The sequence below is a fragment of the Sturnus vulgaris genome, chromosome 5, assembly GCF_052056855.1.
Source record: "Sturnus vulgaris isolate bStuVul1 chromosome 5, bStuVul1.hap1, whole genome shotgun sequence".
Classification (NCBI taxonomy): Eukaryota; Metazoa; Chordata; class Aves; order Passeriformes; family Sturnidae; genus Sturnus; species Sturnus vulgaris.
The window spans coordinates 17,089,956-17,112,279 of record NC_142247.1 but is presented as its reverse complement, the minus strand read 5'-3'; the positions used below and the strand labels follow the sequence as shown (position 1 = coordinate 17,112,279).

At 37.5% G+C, this 22,324-nt stretch overlaps 1 protein-coding gene across 11 annotated transcripts in view; it reads left to right on the top strand.

The window, feature by feature from the left end:
• The window catches only part of KCNC2 (potassium voltage-gated channel subfamily C member 2), a 96,854-nt gene extending 75,433 nt beyond the window's left edge, over nt 1-21,421 (top strand). The window contains exons 2-5 of one of the 11 annotated variants that reach the window (XR_015803783.1): nt 11,026-11,956; nt 14,347-14,514; nt 18,329-19,251; nt 20,282-20,336. Coding sequence is in view for 10 of the 11 variants with exons in the window: in XM_014879311.2 (XP_014734797.1) it covers nt 11,026-11,956; nt 14,347-14,514; nt 18,329-18,465 (1,236 nt within the window). In the remaining variant the exon portion in view is untranslated. Of the gene's footprint in view, nt 1-11,025; nt 11,957-12,282; nt 12,839-14,346; nt 14,515-17,480; nt 17,522-18,328 lie in introns of those variants that run through there. The other 10 variants (XM_088164949.1, XM_088164948.1, XM_088164950.1 and 7 more) reach the window with 10 other exon arrangements.
• Nucleotides 21,422-22,324: the final 903 nt, after the last annotated feature.

Genomic DNA, 22,324 nt, shown 5'->3' with positions numbered 1-22,324 from the left:
GCCTAGCTGACTACAGTTACAATGAATAATTCACTGTCTCTAAATTTAGCTTTGATCTATGTGATTGTGTTGTGAACTTGAAACATACTCACAGACATCAAGCACAGGAGTTTTAGCAGTCTTACCCTTCCCTCTTTCCTAAAAACACCCTTCTGACCTGAAATTCTCCAAGTGCATCACTCTTTTAGCTGTACCAGAGAGTTAAGGTGCATTGATTTAGATATGTCAGAGATTTAATTTTTTTTTTAATATTAAGACTTTTCAGAGAGTCACATGAGATCATGGAGGAGTTGCAAGGAAGCTGTCCTGTCTTGCCTAGGAAAAGGGTAAAGACTGTTGCTATTTTATAGACTGTCCAGTGATTTAACTATAGAAAGATGTAAATATTTCTCTGAAGAGGAGCTGTTCTAATTTTATTAGAAGGTAGATTTTTAAAATTAGGGTCAGCATATATGCTCCCTTCCATTTTCCTGGAATCTAGTTGATGCAGGGGAGAAAGCCTTCATCTCAAAGTCAAACCAGGTTTGAAAGAAAAAAATGTCTTCCATTAGACCAGTAATTCCGTTGGAAAAATCAGATGAGTTTCCAGGCACATGTGCCCTTCAGATACAAATATAAAAGTCACAGAAGCTGCACGGGGAGTGTAGGCTGGCATAAAAATCCTGATGAGGTTGCGAGATGAGGAGATGGAGAGGAGATGACAGTGAGTGGCTGGACGAGGGGACCATGGAGTGGTACCAGCACTAGAGCAGAAGGAAGCTCTCTTACTTTTTTGATTTATGTCAAAGGACAAGGGCTGGAAGGTCCAGAAATGTGGAGAGAGGTGGAAAGATGCAGAGATTGAGACTAACAAGCTGAGCAAAGTAACTAACTGAGCAAATGGGCTGGGACAAATAGCCAGGTAGCATGTGAAGTGAAGGCTGAGTCTGGGGCCAGGCAGAGCCTGGAAGAGCAGAGGCACATCAGCTCTGGAAAGAGCTGCATATGAAAATAAAGAATGATTACAGGTATAGAACATGGATATACAAATAAGGTAAAAACAGGTTGCTCAGAGGAAGAGAGGAAGAAAGTCTGTGATCCAGCAGTGAGCCTCAGGAACAGAGCTGGGGCTTAGAAAGGGAGGGAAGAACAGGAATTACCAGGGCAGGGACACACTGGACTTGGAAATGCAGAAAGAAGCCACAGGCTGAAGTTCCTGTGTTCATGATTTACTTTTATTAAGTCTAGATTACTCCACAAAGCCTGCTTCATTGGAAACTCATTATTAGGACTATTCTACCAAGCATCTAAGGGTTTGGCAATCCTACAGTCTGAATATCCTATTCCTTTTGGTTTTGCTTTCCTGTAACTAAGTTGTAATCATGAAGCAGAGGTACCAGTTACTATCAAACCTATTTTATTACTGTGGTGCAGGTATGAAAAATTAACCCAGTGCTACTTAAATAGTGTATGGAAGGAAAAGCTTCCAGTCAAAGGAGACCTGTTAATCAGCAGTTTAAGGATTTATCATATGCTTTTGAGCAGCTAGAAAATGGCTCCATCCTTTCAATTTTTAAGAATTAGTTTGGTAGTTTTCATTTCAGCACTTGCAGTAGAAGTCTTATTATGTTGTACAGGAAAGACACAGTCTTGGAAAACTAGTAATTCCAGAATGTTGTGATGAGCTTTGGAATAACAAAAAGAATTTAGCTTTGGAATAACAAAAAGAGGTTACATGAGTTGGTTAAAACGCTTCTCTGATGAAAGCTGAGATGGGCTTTGTGACAAATCTTAATGGATGCCAAGCCTCAAAATCTCTTCTAAATTCACCCAAGTGTAATTTTAAATTATGCCATCAGACTTGTTTTCAGTGAGAGGACACATAGACATAAGTGAGTCTGAGTTCTTAAGTGAGATGGAGATGATACAGATGAAAATGTTTCTGTAATTTTAATGGCTGTGAGATTTATGTACTAGGCAAACTACATTATAATAGAATTTTCATTAATTTATATTAAGAATGTCTCTCTTTTCTCCATTTGTCTGCATGGGTGTAAAAGTCTATTAATAATAAATAGTATTATACTGAAGATTTTTTTTCCAATTTGACCCATTGAGCCAAATGAGAACGTCTCATGATAAATCAAGTGCAGAAAGAAAGATATTGCCTGTGTAGTATTTCAAGTTGCCAGGTCCCAGAGCCTAATGTTTCCTGTAATGATGTGAACAGCGGGTAGTCTAGAGAAGGGCAACAAAGCAAACAGAGAGGCTAATTTGACACATTATGTAAATTTGGGGTTGGCTGAAATGCACGCTTCAAAATCTGAATTCTTCTTCCCTTCAGACATTTTTAGATTCATTTTGGAATATGCTCTTTTAGTAATGAGAAACCTCTGAATGCCTTAGACCAGACCAGAATACAAGCTGTGAATTCCTCTTTTTCTCACCTTTGCTTTGACTCTGGGAAGAACATCCATTGCGTTTTTGCAGCTGCTATAAATATTTTGCCTGTTTGATTTATAGCAATGTTTAATGAATGAGTGGCAGTGGTTTGCTTATCAAGCCACATAGCCATGCAGACCTTTTCAGTAAGACAAGGGCAAAGTGAGCCTTGCTGATGCCTTTTTAAAAAATGATTGCTAGAATATAAATGCCAAGTCTAGTTAAAATAATGCACACAGCTAGCTGTTAAACCAAAAACATCGCTGCAACAGTCACAGCTCAGAAAAATCACAAGTGAAGCAAGCTAAATAAATTCAAGTGAAGGGAAACGGAAGCTTCTGAAGGCAGCGTGATTGCTCTTCAAGGACTTCTGCTGAGTCTTCAAGAGGCAATAATAGCATGCAGTAAATGTATGTTGTGTGTTGGTATGGCATGTTTTACTTAGCTGCTCAAAGGGGCAACAAAGTCAGATGATATTGATTTGCCTAGTTGGAAACAACGCTGGTCATTTAGGAAATTAGTAATCTTCTTGGATGGTAGGCAATGAGGGATGGAGTACAAGGGAATGTCCTGGGCAGCAGATCAGTCCTGTCCCCAGGAATCCCACTACATGAGGTGTGGTCCTGCCACTGAAATTAATTCTCAAGTCTTCTTTCCAGTTACTTGGCAGAGGAAAAAGTTTTCCATGCTGAGTAGGAGAACACATGTCTGAATCAGGGTAGCTTTGTAAATCAGTTTTGAATTCTTTAGAAAGATATATATCAATTAAATGCAATTAAAATGCAGGATGATTTGTAACTCTGATTTTCTTTATAATCTGCTTTAAAATGTAGATGTGACTAAGACATGTATCTGGGTCAAACTCGTGTTAGACTGCTGATTTACCTAACAGCTTAGTTAGAGTGACTTAATTTTGTGCCTGGATTTCTGAATATGAAAAGATGCATTAATAACCTTTTTATTTGTGCCCAGCTGATAATGAAAGACAACAGTTTTTTTAAACTATAACAAATAAGAAAAGAATGAGCAAGCAAGAGAACATTTGTGTTCTCACTGCTACGTGCAGATAGTAGCTACTCTCAACTGTAAATACTCCTGCAGTATAAATCTACACATTGGACATTAGCTATAGGCTGTTCTTAGACAGTATATCAATAAAACTGTATTGACATACAGAGTTTTTTCATTCAATTATGACTATGTGTAGAATTGTAACAGCAGCAGTTTAACTGCTAAATTGAATGCCAGATATTGTTAGCAGCAGGTACAAATGAGGTAGAACTGTACTGGGGATTTGAAAATAGTAGACTTATCTTTTGTAGGATGGAAACAAAAATGTTGACAGAAACTGTTCTGACTGTGGCTTGATGTTGGTTGAGATATTATAATGGCAAGAGTTTTCCAATTAGGATGCTAAGGTTGGGCTGTTAAGTCTTTATGTAGGCATTTAAAAACCCACTTTAATGCTGACGTTCCACATTATTCCCCAGAAGAAGGATGACTTACAGATTTTTAGAGACATAAAATTGGTCTTAGTGTCTGATACTTCATGTATCATGTTTTTGTTTGTCCTTTGATGATTTATTTAAAATGCTATGTTTGTATCAGCTCCTTAATCTTTGGAGAGAAATAATGTAAGAGATTATGGTTTATGAGTGGTGAAGTAAATTTATAGTATGTTTGCCTTGAGTTTATACTTTGGTTAGTAGCTTCTGATGGTATTTGGTTTTTTACTAAGTATGTCCAGATACAGTGCACTGAAAATTAAAAACACCATAAAAACTTGTGATTTTGCCTTCTTTTTTCTTTTTCATGAAATTATAATTTTCCAAAGGCAACTTACATCTACAGAAGAATAGTGGCTTTGAGAAACAGAGTTGTGAAGAGACTGATGGGATGTTTGGTGAGGTATTTGAGTTTATGTAACATGCACATTAATGTTCAAGTACTGCCACACAGAACATTAAATTATATAGGGAGGTAAGTTCATCCCAAGAGCTCATTCTGAAATCACATTATGATTTTAACAGTCTCCTGATCGCCAGATGGAACTAAACAGGGAGGAAAAAATCTATCATGTTGAAATCAGAAACGAGGACAATCTGTCAAATCTAAACAAAAAGAACTCTCTTTAAAGCTGGAAGTGGTATCTAATTCTGTGATTTCATTGCCAAGGTTAGTTGCTACTTTGAGTGAAGCATGCCATGTACTTTACAAATGCAGTTTCTTTTTCTGCATAAGTAACATTCACAGTTGAGTCATATTCTCATTGAATGCCCAAATCCCTCAAATTTATTGGATTTTTTATGTTTTTTGTTTTTTGTTTTTTTTTTTTTTTTTGAGGCTTTGGTTTTATATGACTAAGCAGCTATAAAACTAGATTAAAAAATCAGCATTGCAAGTTAGTTGGGACTAATTAGAAACAGTACGTGATTTTGGCTTTATTCCCTGTTTGACTGGGTCTCATTCAACCCCCTAGAGAACTAGGGGGATTTCAGAAACTGACGATTTGAATTCCTGGAAGAATTAATAAGGCTTCTGGAGAATATTACAGGAAAAAAATTATGGAAGATTTACAGGAAAAAATACTTTTCTTTTCTGAACCTTGAGGGAGAAAAAAAAATCGATATCAGCTTATAATGTTTATGTTGGGAGTATATAATTTTGGTATAACCACTATTAACTGTTTTAGCCTAAGAAACAGATCGATGAGTCTTAAAATACATGCAAAGAAATTTTGTAAAATACAATTTGTAAAATGTATATATATGACTAAATTCTTGCAGTCAGTGAGAATGGATATAATACATAGATTAGCTTACTTTTTGTGGTCAGAGGATTAGTAAAAGGAAGAAACTGAATTAGTTATTTTTTTCAAATAATTTGTATTCTATTCTGGAATATGAAAAGACGAGGCTTAAACTAACAGATGTGAGCAGACCTCACTGTGAATAATTTTTAAATTTCCAAAGTTTGGAATTTTTTTTATTTATCAAAATGAGTATGGTATTAAAAATAATACTGCTTTCCTTTTAAGTATTCTGTTATCCTACAGGATACTTAAACCCTCTTTTGAGGGTTCTGGTTAACATGAATGATCTGGGAAAGCAAAGAACCCATGAGTGGAAACTCCTCTACTCTTGTTTTGGTCAGAAAAGATTCAGTTGTTCAGTAAACTCTTACCTTTTGTAATGAAAGCAGGATTTTAGTTACAATAGTGAGCAAGCCATCAAAGTTAAAAGAAAAAAAAATCACAGTCTCTTTTTTTGGATGCTCTATAGTTGTATTTTTAGTCTATGAGTGTGGTGGGAAAGAATATTGATTTTTAAAAAACGTTTTAAGTTCTAGCAACACACATGTATTAAATCTCACAATGTGCCTGTGAAGAAATGTATTTAAAGCAACGTTTTAATCTTACTTCTTTAAAGGCAATTCTGTACCTGCATTAGAGAATATTAAGTGTTGTATTTTCAAGGGCTTATTAAAGATTCAGTCATTTTCTTTTTCCATTGTCAAGTGTGTCAAGGGCAAACCTTCTGTGTCCTGGAATGTAACTCAAACTAAATGGATCTTAAAAGCTGCTATTAAATGCTCACGTTAGAAAATATCCATTACACAGTGAGGGGAGTTGAAAGAGGAGGTGTTGAGATCCAACCCAGAACAAGTTGTATCCAGACAAGATGCAAACTTTTTATAGGAAAACACTGAAATATGGTGAGAGATTTTATTCCAAACTTTAATGTGAAGCAAGAAGGATGACTGTGACTATTAACACACTTCATTGTGCATTAGCCTCTTCATTGACTATGACCTGTCCATCTTGGAAAACTAAGTGATTGTGTAGAAATAACCTATTTAAGGGCATGAGATGGACAGAAGAAACTTATTTGAAATATGGAGTAGGATCAGTCTGATTTGGTGAATATATATAATACACCTGAGTGTGAGGGTCAATTTCTAGCTCCACTCTTGCTTTGTTCAGGCTCTGTCTAAGCTGTTGAGCTTTAGAATGGCTCAGTAAGTCCCTGCCTCCATCCCAGGACAATGGCCAGTCCCATATCTGGGTTTGCTTGGAAAGGAAATGTGTGTGGGTCAGGTGTGAGCCACAGCATCCTCTGACCTTGTGCCTTTTCCTGCTGTGAAATCCAGACATGGTCTATGAGATAAGGCTGTTGTCATGTCATTTGCAACCACAATTTTTAGTGACCTTAATTTTTCAAGGCACTTAAGGAGCTATATGCAAGGTAAAACATGACTTTGGACTCATAAAAGTTCTGCTAATCCGTAGAGTGCTCAATTTGGTGTTCTAGAGTTGGTTGTCAGTTTTGAAATTGCTTTAAACTCTGAGCTGCTGAGTCCCCTATGAGACACTGATTTAAAAGTACGAATCATAAAGTTTTGTACTTTCAACAAGTTATTGGCAGGCCCCTCACACTCTAGATTTATGTGCTTCATTGAAAGTCATTATAGGTGAATAATCCACTTATTGTGGACATTAGTAGAATTTAGCAACACAGCTTGGCTGGTGATCCTGTCAGCTAGACAAGCTGAGAGATGGAATCTCTACTGTCTGAACATGTGATGCTGACACACAAGAACAGAATTGGGTGCACACTGCCTTCAAACTGTGAGCAGAGGGAATCAGCAGCCTACTGAGAGCTTTAACTGCTTAATGGAGAATGCTCTACATCCTGTGCATTACATACTGAATATTTTTGTAACTTAACTGGCAAAAATGGACCGATTTTTTTATTAGTTCAGTTTGTGTTAATTTCAATTTCGAAAATGGTGGCCCCAGAGTGTGTCTACAACTGTTCTGTCACTTAGAAAAATGGTTCCTTCAGGAGGAAAAAAGAAAACCTAAATGAAGAAAGTTAATTTTATCACATCCATCGAAGCAAACAAGAAGCAATTACTTAAAAACCAAGCCCTTTTTAAGAAATGAGGAAAAGATCATGATTACTTAGATATTATTTGAAAATTTTTCTTCAGCTTTTTTTGAAGATTCTCAAAAATGTGTTAAGGCTGCAGTCTTTGGTTTAAAATAGGGGGCGAATAGGCTGTTTTCCTCTTTTCAAGGCTGAAGTTGTCTTGAAACTAGTCAAAACTAAAGTTTTCAGAACTTCTCACAGTGAAAGGTTGCTAATAATTCAGACAGACAATTGTCTCTTGCTGTAAGCTTTCTGAAATAACAATCAGGCTAACTCCTTTTAGATTTTTGTGCTTCATAAAAGGAAAAAGGAAACAAACAAAAAGTTGTGTGTGCTACCCTGGTTATTGTCGACTGAGGAACTATTGCAGGACTGAGGAATAGAACTTGGTTGGTCACATCCACCAGAGAATCCGTGAGTTCAAATCTGTACCATCTTTTTCTGAAATGTGGTGCTTGCCCACATGACAAAAATTGATGTATTTTTAGAGGCTAATTACTTCAGAGAAGCTGGAATTAGGATAAAGGAGAAGGAAAGCATAAAAAGCAGATAGCACATGATTTCATTTCGTTTCTGTCATTACAGATGTATATGAAAAACATGCTAGAGACTTTTCAACACATTGCCTGGCATTATGTAACATAATACTAAGGAAGCATCTTTGTTAATGTGAGGTTAATCCCTAAGCATTTTTTGTTTGACTGATAAAATGTTCCTGCTTGCATTGGTCTTTGCATTTGCTTCTTGCATGTTCTCTGAATCTTCTGAATATTGCAATACCATTGCTTTGTCTTGCTAGGTGCTTTGCAAGCTCTGTCCTGATCCAAGGAGCTGGCAGTTTAAATCCAAATGCAGTGAGAGATAAAAGGAATGTGTGTCTTTGCTCAAAATTAGTGATGCTATGCATGTGCATGGCAAAATGTGTACATCTTATTGTTTTACATTTCTATGAATACTTATTGCAGGCTTGGTCTATTGATCAAGAAATCTGTCACCAGATTGATAGTGTTTTCTTGTCTTTGTTCTGACCTCTGGAAGATGACTGTCTTTAGGATAGATTTTGAACAATGTCTTTTTCCTTTAGGGATAATAAAACACTGAATGTAGGTGCATAACTAAAAGCTTCAATCTGCCTTGCCAAGTGCAATGTCAATGCAGTGTCAGTGTTAAGCAAAACAGTAATAAATAGCTTGTCAGGCAGTTCTACCCATAGTTACTCTCTTGGTATTTGGCATTTTTTTAAGAAAGGTTCTGAACCTGAATGGACTCTGAAATACAGTCCAGAAAACAGTGGTAATTATTTACATACTTTTAGGTTCACTGCACTGTTGAATGCACAGTTAGTCCTTAATATATCTGAGTTGTTGGTAAATTATTTAGTTGTTGGTAAGTTTTACTTTGGTTAGGCTGAATGTAGCTTTATTTTATTTTCAGAAAAAAATTCACAGCTGTCTGAAATCACTAGTGTTGCTGCTGAAGAGGTTGCCCAATATTTTTCTGTCAAAAGTTCCCTCCCAAATGACAAACTACAGTGCTGACTTAGCTTCAGTGACTCAGCCTCCAAAGATTTGTTTGCTTTTTCCATCCTTGACTGTATAGAAGGATTCTGGAGGATGCTTTAGGAGACACCCAAGGGTCATTCTTGGGCCCCCAGTGGCTTAGAATCTGATACATTCTCTATCCCTCTTGTGGAGAAGTTTTGCAAAGATCTGCTGAGATTAATTCACTTAGGTTGTATAAATCTGGTTGGATTTGCTGACTCTAGTTGTCTCACACAAGATTGAGGTTCTTTTGTGTTTGTTGGTGTCAGGTGCTGTGAGCTATGAACATGCAGCAATTTTGTAGTTAAGGCAAAGGCAGAAAAGCCTGTTCAGTAAAAATCAGACAGTGTAAGATTGTTTGCTTAGCTTGTGGCTAGGAGTCCAGACTGGATGATAAGTGTTCAGTTCAGTCTCTGAGTCAGTACTTTTTGAAAGGTAACAGATTTAGAGTGTTTGCCATTGTAGGGCATGGTGTAATAACTTTTTTTTCCTTGATTGAGGAAAGGAAACCATAAATAACCTGCAAATATTTGGTATAGGTAGTTATATGAGATTTTTCATAGATTCAGCTCATGAATCTGAATGTAATAAATTTGCCAGACCTGCACTGCAAATTCAAGCTTGTTTCCAGAATAAAAGGAATTCTCTCTACAGGTTGTAGAGACAATATTTTGTTGCCTAACCAGTATTCTGTGTCAGAAAATACAAGCATTCAGTATTGTACGAGCCCAAATGAGTTCCTGCAGCACTTAACACTGAATCTGAATGCTAATGCTAAATCCAGTCATTGATATCCATAATACATAAAATCAGTTTTGCCACAGTGCTGTATCCTGGATTAAAGAGGCATTCCTGCTTATGGCTGTTATTTTATCTGTCTTGCAACTAGATTTTTTCCAATGACATTCAAGAGTTCGGTGTGGTAACTAAATACTAGATATTTTTTAACTGTTTAGGCATCTTTTTGCCTTGTTAGGCCCCTAACACTTTTAAAAATCTTCATGTCTCCAGAAGGCTTTTTTTTTTTCCCCTCAGGATAATATTGGCTATAAAATGTTTATTAAGATGCAAATTCAAAATAAAAAAATATTGTTATTTATGTACCACACCACCGCTCTTTGAGTGCTAGCTAATACAGCTGTAATGTCATTGAAAGAATTTAATCATTGTAGCAAAGGAGCAACTGACCTCAGAACACCTTTTCATTTGGTGTATATTCCTCAGTGTAAGAAAATCTATCTCCTGCTCTACCTGTTTGGCTCAGTTAACTTTTGAGATCCTGTCCTGGATGTTCTCTGTTATTCAATTCTTGACTGTGATGGCTGAGTTGAAGATCAGACAATATATGCTTTTTAAGCCCTAAACAATCATCTGTGATGGCTGTTTCCAGGTTATTTACCTGTATTTTATCAATTCATGTGCCTCTATTAGAATTGAATTTGTATTTCCCTTTTTTTAAAAATCTGGTTAGCAGGATTGTGGATCCTAAGACTGTGGGAAAGCTCTGCCACCACAGTGTGTGAGGCTCTGCAAGGTTTACTTTTAGTAAAGAGAATCAGTGATGGATGACTCCAAACGTATTAGGCTATGCACCTAACTCTACCTGTAACACAGAAGGTGTTTTCTATCATTAAATATCCTGTATTTGTAAATCATTGAAAATATAAAGGAAAACCAGAGTGTGGATCTGCTCCTAGATCCCTCTGAGATGCTCTTCAAGACAGGTGTGAATTCTGAACCATAATCTCAAGCCCACATTTTCCACTGTGTGAGAGCTGGACATCTTTAAGTATTGCTGTGGTTGGTGTGTACAGGGACTGCTTGCAAGGAACCTTGACAATTGAATAAAATTCAGACAATTCAGCAGAGATTAAAGATTTTGTTGCCACTTTCCTAATGAGTTGCGTTTTGTCATGACATCCATTGTCAAGACTTTTCCTGCTCCTGGGCTCCTGAGAGTGTGAGAGCTGTCTGCTGCTCTCCTCTGGCCTTGATGGATATTTTTATGTGTATGAATTTGCCAGCCATTTGGGGAGGAATGAGTAAAAGTTTTGCTATAAATGCAGACATCATTTGTATTAATGTGAAGAGCTGTGTGGTTCTGATGTCTCTTTTATCTCTTTGTGTTTCAGTTCATCGCTTTTGCCTCTTTATTCTTCATCTTAGTTTCAATCACAACCTTCTGCCTGGAAACACACGAGGCTTTCAATACTATTATAAACAAAACTGAGCAGGTCCTCAACGGGACAGAAGCTGTGTTACAGTATGAGATCGAGACAGATCCTGCACTGACGTACGTGGAAGGTGTCTGCGTGGTATGGTTTACATTTGAATTTTTAGTACGAGTTATTTTTTCTCCCAACAAACTTGAATTCATCAAAAACCTCTTGAATATCATTGACTTTGTGGCCATCCTGCCCTTTTACCTAGAAGTGGGCCTGAGTGGGCTCTCCTCCAAAGCTGCTAAGGACGTGCTTGGTTTCCTCAGGGTGGTAAGGTTCGTCAGGATCCTCCGGATTTTCAAGCTTACCCGGCACTTCGTGGGCCTCAGGGTGCTGGGCCACACTCTGCGAGCCAGCACCAATGAATTTCTGCTGCTGATAATATTCCTGGCACTCGGTGTTTTGATATTTGCCACTATGATCTACTACGCAGAGCGGGTGGGAGCCCAGCCCAATGACCCGTCAGCGAGTGAACACACACAGTTCAAAAACATCCCTATCGGCTTCTGGTGGGCTGTAGTCACCATGACCACCCTGGGGTATGGGGATATGTATCCACGGACTTGGTCAGGCATGCTGGTGGGAGCCCTGTGTGCACTGGCGGGAGTGCTCACCATCGCCATGCCCGTGCCTGTGATAGTTAACAATTTTGGGATGTATTACTCCCTGGCCATGGCAAAGCAGAAACTGCCAAGGAAGCGAAAGAAGCACATCCCTCCTGCTCCTCAAGCCAGCTCACCCACCTTCTGCAAGACAGACTTGAACATGGCCTGCAATAGCACACAGGGTGACATCTGCCTGGGCAAGGACAACCAGCTGATGGAACACAACAGATCATCAGGTAGGACCCCACTGGAAATGCATGTCCTCTGAAAACACTTTATAGACCAGTATGTTTGGTAGGGGTCAGAAAGCAGCCAGTCTTTCTGCCAGGAGAAGACGTAGCTCCCACCCTTCTCCCCTCCAACATTTGCGTGTGTCAGTCTCATAGAGGACAAAATAGGTATAGTGATGTTCCCAAACCTCTATGTAGCTGGTCTATACAGTTTTGCTTGCTCTGTTGAGAATGCTTTCCTGCTGATGATATCAACCTTTTCTTTTGCCTGTTGTTTGTTGCGTTGTATGGATGTTTCTTGTTTTTCTGCATGACTGTGACTATTTGAGCAGCCACCGTGTCCCACCCTGTTGGACTCCATGGTGTTTTGCCTCAGTGTCTGTCTCTTGTGTCAGCTTTGCCTGTGCCACATCGTGGCCTGTTAAGCAAGATCCTACAAAGAAGCAGTCATTTAAAAGGAGCAGGTGCTTTACATCCAAAGCCCAGCACTCAAAGGAAATAGGAAGAAATTTTCTTTCTTGTTTTCTTTCCATTTGGCATTCTGCTTCCCTGGCTAAAAAAATCTCCTTCATCTGTGTTAGATGAGACATTGCATGATATTTACTATTCATTAAATTATACTAGCATAGCTGATGTAAATCTTGTCAAGAAAAAAGAAAATGACAGCCCTTAGCACCATCATCGCTATTACAGTTGATTTTTGTGATTTCTATTACCTTATTTGTTAGAGTTCCAGATTATGAATAAGGAGTATTTTGTGCTTTACTCAGTGAAATTGCATATCAAATGACAGCCTCAGTCCCTCCAAGCCACTGCTCCATATCCCAAATCTGTTGCAATTAAAGAGTAAATTTCACCTCTCAGTATAATTAAATAGTTTAGCTACAAGATTTTTTTGTTTGTTTGTTTCTTAAGAGTATTTATTCCTAAGCCAAACACAATCTGTTTTAAAAGCTCACATACCGGTCAAGAGACTCCAGCTGTAAAGTTGCTAAAGAATAATAAGAGTAAAACCACTCAGGACTGGTGTAATTCAGTAATTGAAATATAGTTTTTAAAAAGAAGAGTCTGGAGAGTCAGTCTCTGAACGATATCCTTCTTGGGTCTCTTGCTCTGTTACTGAATAGCATTTCTATTCAAAGAAGCTCGGTTTCAATCTCCGAGTTACTGTTCACAAAATTAACAGTTTTTTGAGCATCCTAAATATATTTAAAAGGACGGAAATGCTTGAAAAGCCTCAGACTGACAGTAAAATATAGTTTTTCAGTGGTTTGACTGATACTAATTTTGAGATAACATCTTTAAAGTGTTAATGATAACAGCTTTTTCATGCCATCAGGTCCTGCCAAAGGTATTGTGACTGGAGAAGGCTCAGTGTGATCACTATGTCTCTCACTAAGAGACACTTCTTTTGTGTCTACAGCTTTATTTACAAGAGGTTATAATCCTTGAAGTTAGAGAGAAAGCAGGCATGCAAGAAGGAGCCATTTTAAAGTGTTATCTTTCTTTTTAGTAGTGCCACCGCTCACATCATGCACTGTAGCTTTATTTCTGGTAGAGAATGTTATTAGAGTCACTATGAATTATGTACAAAACTTCAAGACTGAATTCTGCCCTTTGCATTCCCAGTTCAGGAAAAAAACATGCTCAGGTTTAAATGCAAAGGTAAAGCTGAAGTTATGTGCTGTACTGAGAAAAGATTTTTTTTTTTCTTGAAGTGTGGCCTGAATTTGAAACTGTAAATAATTTAAAAAGAGAATCCTTTGGGAGTGACAAATCAGGAGAGGTACAAGTTTTGCTGTTTGACAAAATAAAGAATAGAGACCACGACAGCCTTTAATGTTGGGTACTTATGATGACAAGCAGTGCAAGTGTAATAAATATGGAAATGAAAGCTAAGTGTGTTATTAAATAGTGTATAGTGCCAAATGTTGAAAATATAGCCCTTCTGGGTGAGGGCTTGTCTTTAAAACATTAAACAATATATTCTAGACAAAAATGCCTAACATTGTTTAGCAAAACCAATAGCCAAAATAGTAAATAAGTGTTTAAAATATGCAAGGCTGACTGTATTCTCTGACAAGTTACAGTCCAGAGAAAGTGACTAACTGAGCCTTGGTTTGATTATTTTTTAGTTCACGTTAGTTTAATCTAATTTTATACAAATTTTAGAAGAGGAATAGGGAATTCGAAAGATCATTTGTTCTTGAAAAAAACTTACATCTTTTGCCATTTCGTACTGATTAATGATGAATTGCAATCTTGTTTTCTCCTAATGATTTACTTTATATCTACTTTTTGAGTGATGGGAATATCTGGCATTCAGCATAAGCTCTTTGTGATGTCTCATTTCCTCATTCATTATTGTCTGTAAATGGGCATGGTGCTTTAACCAGTGTTATCAGGTGAAGACAGTGCAGGAAGTGAGCAGCCACTCTCACCTGGTGAAAGGCTCCCTCCCATCAGACGTTCTAGTACAAGAGACAAAAACAGAAGAGGGGGAACATGTTTCCTACTGACAACAGGTGATTACACGTGTGCTACTGATGGAGGGATCAGGAAAGGTATGGACTTCTTTCATTAGATCATAAAAGGTTACTCAGCAATGTGCTTGTGAAAAACAACCTTAGTGTAAAATGATGTGCACAATGCTCTAAGAGGAAAGACTGTACTCACTATGTATCTTTTTTTCTTTACTCCCAGTCATTCTTTTCCTTTTAGAAACACTCATCCCCTTTAGTCTTCAAAAAATGTGCTTGATGTTGGACCCTCATTTCACTTGTGTCTTCATTTTTCTGTAATCTCTAATGGAAAAGCCTCCAATTCAGACATTGCTCATTCAACCACTCATCACTCAATATAACTTGTCATTCTAAAATGAATCATGTTATAACTGTGGTCTGCTCTTAATTACTTAATAAATTTATGGCTGAATACACTTTAAAGGTTAACATGTCAGAAGTAAGCAACATTTTTGTCCTGAACACAAAAAAGCATATCCTGAGATGCTATTTAGATTTCTTTCAAATAAAATTTTGAGCTTATAATGCCATTTTTTTTTCTTGGCAGTATACCACTGATATTGAAAGATGACTGTCTACCACAGCCATAATTCAGCTATGTAGTAAAGCAATGCCTTACCTTGCAAGGTGTTAAAAATGCCTTTCTAATGATTTAGTCTCTTCAAATCTGATTCCTTGCTGGTCAGTAGGATGGGAGTGCCCAGATGGAGTTTGAAAAACTGTTTTATACTTGTATCTCCCACATGACTGATTGTTTCTACCCTTGCAGGCCTCATCTGGCTGTGGTTGCAAACCAAACTTTAGGACATAGTCCTAAGATCAGCAGGCCAGTAGTAGTCTTCCCATTTCCTTAGATAGGAACTGCTTTTGTTTGTTGGAAAATTATATTCTTCTGACACTGTATCATTCTGACAGATTTTGCATTCCTGAGTGCTGAAGTGTAGTTGTTCACATCAGAGTCCATCTTAAGCAGCTGTGTGGCACTGGACAAACGTTTTTGCCTGAGATTTTTCTGGCTCTTTTAAATTTTTTTTTTTTTAATTGCTTGGTGTATAGCAAACATAGCTGTCCCAGCCAGCCGTATATCTAAAGGAATTCTCTTGGTTGTTCTGCAAATGCTCTTTTTACACTTCAAAGCATGAGCTCAGTAGGTTAAACCTGTGAAGGCAGATATGCAACCAGTTCCATGTGTATGGCATTTGCAAAGAGTATGGCTCTCTATGCTCAGGCATTTTATGTACTCCTATATATAATTTTTAGTTTAAATGAAAAATCATTGCAAGCATGTTTTTGCACACATTTAGTACATTTTCCACTGAGTGTATATTTCACTGTCTTCTCAACAGCTAGGATTATTTAAAATATCTCTAATGGTAGGAGTCCCTGGGGAGGTCAGGGAGGTAGATTGCCATGGCATCTTGCATGATCAGGTTTGTGACTTCACTCAGCAAGTTGTGGCAGCAATCATGACTGGAGCAGGTCAGAAATAATAAAAGAAGCTACCCATCAGCTACTAAAAGACATATTTATATAACAGTAAAACCTATTTTATCTTGGATCATTTTAATTTGTAAGTCTAGATTTAAAAGAAACTGGTTTTCTAGTTTTTACTAGAAAACTGGGGCTTGATTTAAGAATGGACAGTTTTTTGATGAGAAATGTGCTCTTTGTCTGGCTCTGATGATAAACTGAGGCTGAAATGTTTTAGCTGCTGTTTTTGGAGTGTTTTTTATACAGAGTAGGGAAGTTAGCCCTTAAGCAGAAAATTTCTTCAAGTAATATACAAATGGGTTTGAATGCTTGAATGTCATTCACACATCAAGTCTACTACTTTTACATTTTATTGTTTTCCTTTTCTTTCTTTCTTTTTTTTTTTTTTTTTTAATTTTGGTATATTCTTCTTGTTTGGTTTGTTCCTTGGTTGTGTTCAATTGTTGTTTATTCTGAGTTTTTTTGTATCTCCATCTCCAAGATGATACTTATTCAGAGCTGATCCACTAAAATACCTAAAAAGTACAGATTTTGGATCATGCATCTCTCACCATTCATCTTGTGTATCTGGTTTTTATTTTTTAGGAATTTCTACTTTATTTACAATCTTTACCACCTTCCTCTATCAGTTCTTTCCTTTTATAACTAGAAGAGTAGCAAGAAAATAATCTTAAAAACTGCTTTCCTAGTTTCTATGTTAAAAAGCTACCTGATTATTTTATTTTTTTAATAAGTTTTATGTTTACAGGGAGTTTAAATATATACACTAGCATTGTGCTCCTCTTTAATTCCCTTTTCAAAAATAATTCTTTCTAGTCTGTGTAAATTCTGATAGAAACTCAGAAACTGGAGGCTGTTTCAGAAATGTGTCAGAATTCTGTGTAGTATCACAGTCTAGCCTGCCCTTGCCATCTGGAGAGAACATTGCACAATGTTTTAGCAGACATGAGGTTATACATTTGCTTTAAGTATAGTTTTACAGCATGCATGGGCTCAGTAGGTAAGGAATACATTAATTGTCATAAGGGGAAGAGCCTAAGTTATGAGTTTTCCTAAAGATGCCGTTAACTGTCTGTTACCTAGAGATCTGAAATTTGAGCCAATAACCATTTCAATCAGGAAAAAAAAAGTTTGCTGACATTCCGTGTGGTGTTGACTTTTATTGTCATTAGTATTTTAAAGTTTCTGTGGGAAAAAGTCTCATTGTTTTCTTGTAAGCAATTTAGACCTGAACATCTTAACCTGACAAATGCTTAAATGCATACTTGTCTTCAAGGAAATAAGTAGTGCCACCGAAGTCAGTGAGACTTCTCATGCTTGCACTGAAGCATTGTACCCAGGTACTTCACAAGCAAAGTCCTGCCTGTCTTAATCTTTGTTGTATTTCCTTGCTGATACCTTCAGGCCAATGAACAGATCCTTTTCTTAACAAATGGGGTTATTCAGCAGCTGCTGAAAATACTTGAATATGAAGGTAGTGACACAGTGACTAGCAGTGTTTTTTTGTTGGTTTACAGCATAATCTCTACAAAATGAAGAAAATCCACAGCAGCAAAAAGTAGGTAGCTAGAGCTCACAGTGTATGTGAACAGAAATGTCTGCAAGTGCAATGTTCCCTTCAAATTGTGAAGCATTATGTGGTTGCCTCATTTAATGATTAATTACTTACTACTTGCTTATATGGATTAATACCATTGATTTTGTTCAAATCATCTGGTAAAGAAGCATAAATTCAATGTTTTAAGTTTGCCATTCAGGAGGCATTTACAAATACATCAAATTCCGCTGTCTTACTAGACTTCAAAATTAGAAGCAAAGCCTACGGGTTAATATTTTTGAAGTGAAAGCTTCTTATCATTCAGTCCTCTGCAAAATGGATTTACACATACTGTATAAAATTTATCTGTTTTGTGGTTTATTTATTTTAAAGAAAAAGAATTGCACTTTATTAGGAATTGAATTTAGCAGAGATGATGTAAGTCTAACAGTGTCTGTAGTCTGTCTTAATGGGTTTTTGGTTATGCTTAGCCAGATAGCTCAGTCACTGGTGGGATCCTTTATCTTGTTTTCTCTGAAACCCTGCTGAAGCCCACTGGGTGATACTAAATGCAAGATGGGATGTGGAAGAGCAGTTCAGACCTCTTGTGTGGTGGTCTCTTTAATTTTTTTGGGGAAAAGTAGGTGCATTAATTTGTAAATAATTTTATTAATATCTTTTGATAGTAATGTGTCTCAGCACTGAGTTCTTTTGCAGGCAGATTCCCTCTGAGTCTCTGATAGCTCTTTGGATTACATTACATTGTACTGTTTGTCTTTGTCTATTTTTTGGCTGAATTCAACTGATGTCTGCATTTTCTCATACAAGGCTATGAAAAATCTCGAAGCTTAAACAACATAGCTGGCTTGACAGGCAATGCTCTGCGACTGTCTCCAGTAACATCACCCTACAGCTCACCTTGTCCTCTAAGGCGCTCTCGGTCTCCCATCCCTTCCATCTTGTAAACCAGATGGCGTCAATCGGCTACATAGTATTAAATCAAATACTGTTTGCCACATATTGGAAATAAATGTAGCATTAAGCATAGGCTCCACAAATATGGTCTGACTCCTGCATGATACAACTGTCAGTAGTAAGAAAAGCCACCTGGGTAGCTGAAGATTTTTGTCTGGCTTTTAAAGATTACTTGAGGTAGCATTTCTCCTTTTGTCTACTATATTGTCCTACTTTCCTGTGGCAATAAAAGGACAGTTAGTGGATGCTGTTGTCCAGTATATTCAATAAATAAGCATATTTTCAGGGAGATTTACTTAAAATAATGTGCTTCCAAGTAATTATCAGTCACTCCATTGAATCTCCATTTCTTGTGACTCTAATCCATTCTGAAGATGTCTGCTCTGAAGGGTCTGCTCATTTGCATGGACCATCCTGTCTCCATCACCTGACAAGCAGTGTTGCCGATCGTGGAGACCACAGAGGGCTCCGGATGTGTGTTCTCACATTGTTACCATCCTGCTGAAATGAAAGCACTGATAAACTGGTCTGCATGTGGGATTGTTTTTCTTTGTTTAACCTTTTCCTTTATTTTTTTTTAACTATCTACTTGTTTATAAACGACTTTATTTTGTGATTGACTTATTTCGGTACTGGATTGCTGCATCAGAGTTCTGAATGTCTTCGGTTGTTTGCACACAGATAACTGCAAAGAGGTTGTCATTACTGGTTACACGCAAGCAGAAGCCAGATCTCTTTCTTAATGGCTTGGGGAAGGCACAAAACATGCAAGAAAGGTAAACGCCATCCAGACTTGCAATTTTAAGCTAGCAAGTGCTGCTTGGTACTGTAGTATTTTCTCTACTCCAGGGTTCTTCAACATTTTCAGAAGCTGAGTACCAAGTAAAATTGAAACAACTATTGGGGGCTTTTTTTTACCATTGTAAGAGGGTAGTAGTTCTCAAGTTGGGTTTTTGACCAGCCTTATACCTCTGGATCACGGGCTTCAAAAATTACTTCAATGTTTTTTGAGGTGCTTTGTCCTTTATGTTGTTTGTCTGTCTGTTTTGTAACCTGTCTCCTTGTATTCTCCATCTGTCTCCATAAAGCACAGAGATACTGTTAAAATGCCCTCCTCTTTTAAGTTGAACTTTTTCTCCTCTTCTCTTTTTTTTTTTTTTTTTTTCTCATATGGACTATACATCTGTGTATAGATAGAAATTTACATATTTTTCAAGTGCAGTTAGTATCATCTAGACTAACTCGTGTGCACTCCTAAGATTTTTCGAGCAGCTTTTCAGCACTGACCGGTTGCCTATTGCATCAATCTTCCTCCTAGCAACCAGCATTCATTACAATTTTGAAACTGTATCTCCTCTAGTGGCTTTTTCATTCAACATTAACCTCTGTTTATGCAACAGGACAAATGCAATGGCAAATTTGAGGTTCTGGGCTGGTGAGGAAAAATTACCCTTAAACTGTAGAGCTTTAGAACTACACGGGGAAGACCATAATGACTGAAATCTTAAGTGATCCTTGAAATTGTTGAATAATACCTGACTGTCATGTTTTATTTTTTTGTTAGGAAAATAAATTAAATTTATTGTTGACCGTGTAACATGCTCTGTATATAGCCAAGCCCAATAGCATGACCTGCATGTCAGAATTCTTGTACAATAATGTATTTATCAAAGTATACATTTCTGATATTTAGAGATGTACATTGATTTACTTTTGGTAAAATATTGTCAATAGAGAGATAATTGCAAACAGCTTTTAGCAAATGAATTAATATAATATCTGGTGCTGCTGTTATATTAACTACAGTGTTGTACAGAATTTATCATGGATTTTTGACTGCTGAAAAAGGGACAATGGAATTTAGCCATACCAAGGACTGTACTGGAAAGAGACTGCTGCTGCTGAATGGACCCTGATAAACGACTCACACCTTGAGGAGGTCACTGAGACTTTGCGTGCGAAGCAGAGCTTGTTAAAGAAGATGAAAGACCGCTCGTAATTACTGCTGCCAGAGGAAGGGGTGACTAGTCACTGTTGATGAGTCAGTGTAAATAAAACGTGTGTGCATGGAATATCAGTTTTTATATATATCAAGGAAAGCTGAATTCATGTCATCATTGCTAAGGCTCCATGCAAAGACCCACACCCCTGTGTTTATTATTCCTGGTTCCTGCAGTAAGCTGTGCTGTGGATCATACAAAGACACACGCTTAATAATGATAGTGATGTAAACTACATCTGTCTTGACTTCTGTCATACTAATGGCATATATTGCAAAAGTCACAATTTTTAACAGAGTAGGTTTGCATAAGTCCTTGCTTTCTCAGTTTGCCATGACCTAAAATGTTATGAATTCTAGTGTACATGCCAAGTCCTAAGTTTACTTTTCACTTTGACAACAAAAATGTGACTGCAGATAAACATCACTGACTTTGTTCACAGCACACAGTCTTCTTTCATTGTTACCTCAAACTATAAGTATTATCAGAAATAAAATTCTGGCAGCAAGAATATTTTGTGGGTTTGTTTGTTTTTGTTTTTTTTAAATTCAAAGTGTTGCAAACCCAACATCAATAAGTATAAAAGTTGTATTAAAATTATATTCTACAAATGTATATTTTACATAAAATATATATTCTTTGATAAGTTATTTTCTGTGATTTTTGTGGTAAATGGATCTAGTCTATTCTATGTTTATGAGACTTTGTAGTGCTACGATGTGGTAATTATGTTCTCTCCATCCTATTCAGTGGGAAATTCTCCAGAATCTGTTTTGTCACCCTGGTGTCTCGATTGTAGGGACCTGTCCCAGTTGTGAAACTCTGTATCGTGGAACTTCTGTGAACATGTCAAGGTGCATGCACAATCCTGGTGGAAACCAGTGGAAATGTAATACCTGAATTGGAGAATAAAAGGCAAAAGACCTGGGGAGGAGCTTGGAACATACCTTCTGAACTGGCTCATGAGCTTTCTTTAGCTGTATCGGTCCCCTGCCTGCTTCTGGCCATCCCAGTTCTCAAACCAGCCTCCTGGAATGCATGAGGAGCTAATTCAAAAGCTAGCATGAGCTGGCTTTGGCAAGAATTGAAAAGTTGTCAGCTTGTTAATGACCCTACGCCTCATGTGGAAGTTTCGGTCAGGCTGGGTATTTGAAGTCTGATGGGCGTTTCATTGGTGTGAAGTCAACCTAAAAAGGAGGTGATAAATGGTTGCTTAAATCTTTGAATATACTGTATTTGTGGCAACCAGAAATCCCCAAATATGCAAGCAAATTGTCTGAGAGCAGTAAGGTAGCTAGCACAGCTTTACAAATGATCTGAGAGGCTGTAATGAAGTATTTTGGCATATATGCTGTAATGTAAGAAAGGTTCCAGAAAACAGGATCAGAAAACAGGTGTTCAGTTTTAGAAAATGTGTTACAGCGATATGTCACGAAAGCTCTCTGTGCTGTTTGCCCAAGGGTTAAAAGGTGCCTGTGCTGTGATTGTGAGCAGTACCCAAAGGAAGAAGGTGTAGAGGTCAGCCAGCACAAGGCTCACAGCCAGCTCCTGTCACCCAGGGTGATGTCTGCCCCAAGCACCTAGAGAGAGGTGTTTGGTTTTCCTCAGTGCTACACAGAGACAGTGATGATCCCCAGATGGGATGCAGACAAGGGGGGTGCATTTTGTTTTATCAAGATTGTAGAAAACACTGATGGCCAGATGGTGTCTGACATCTTCTACTATCTCTGGATGGTAAGGAGCCTGGATGGGTCTCCACCGACACAGGACTTGGAGTCCAGAATATCCTGGACTCGGTACTGTTCATCTGCTAGAGAACCAAAACCATGTTTAAATGCTTTCTTTTAAA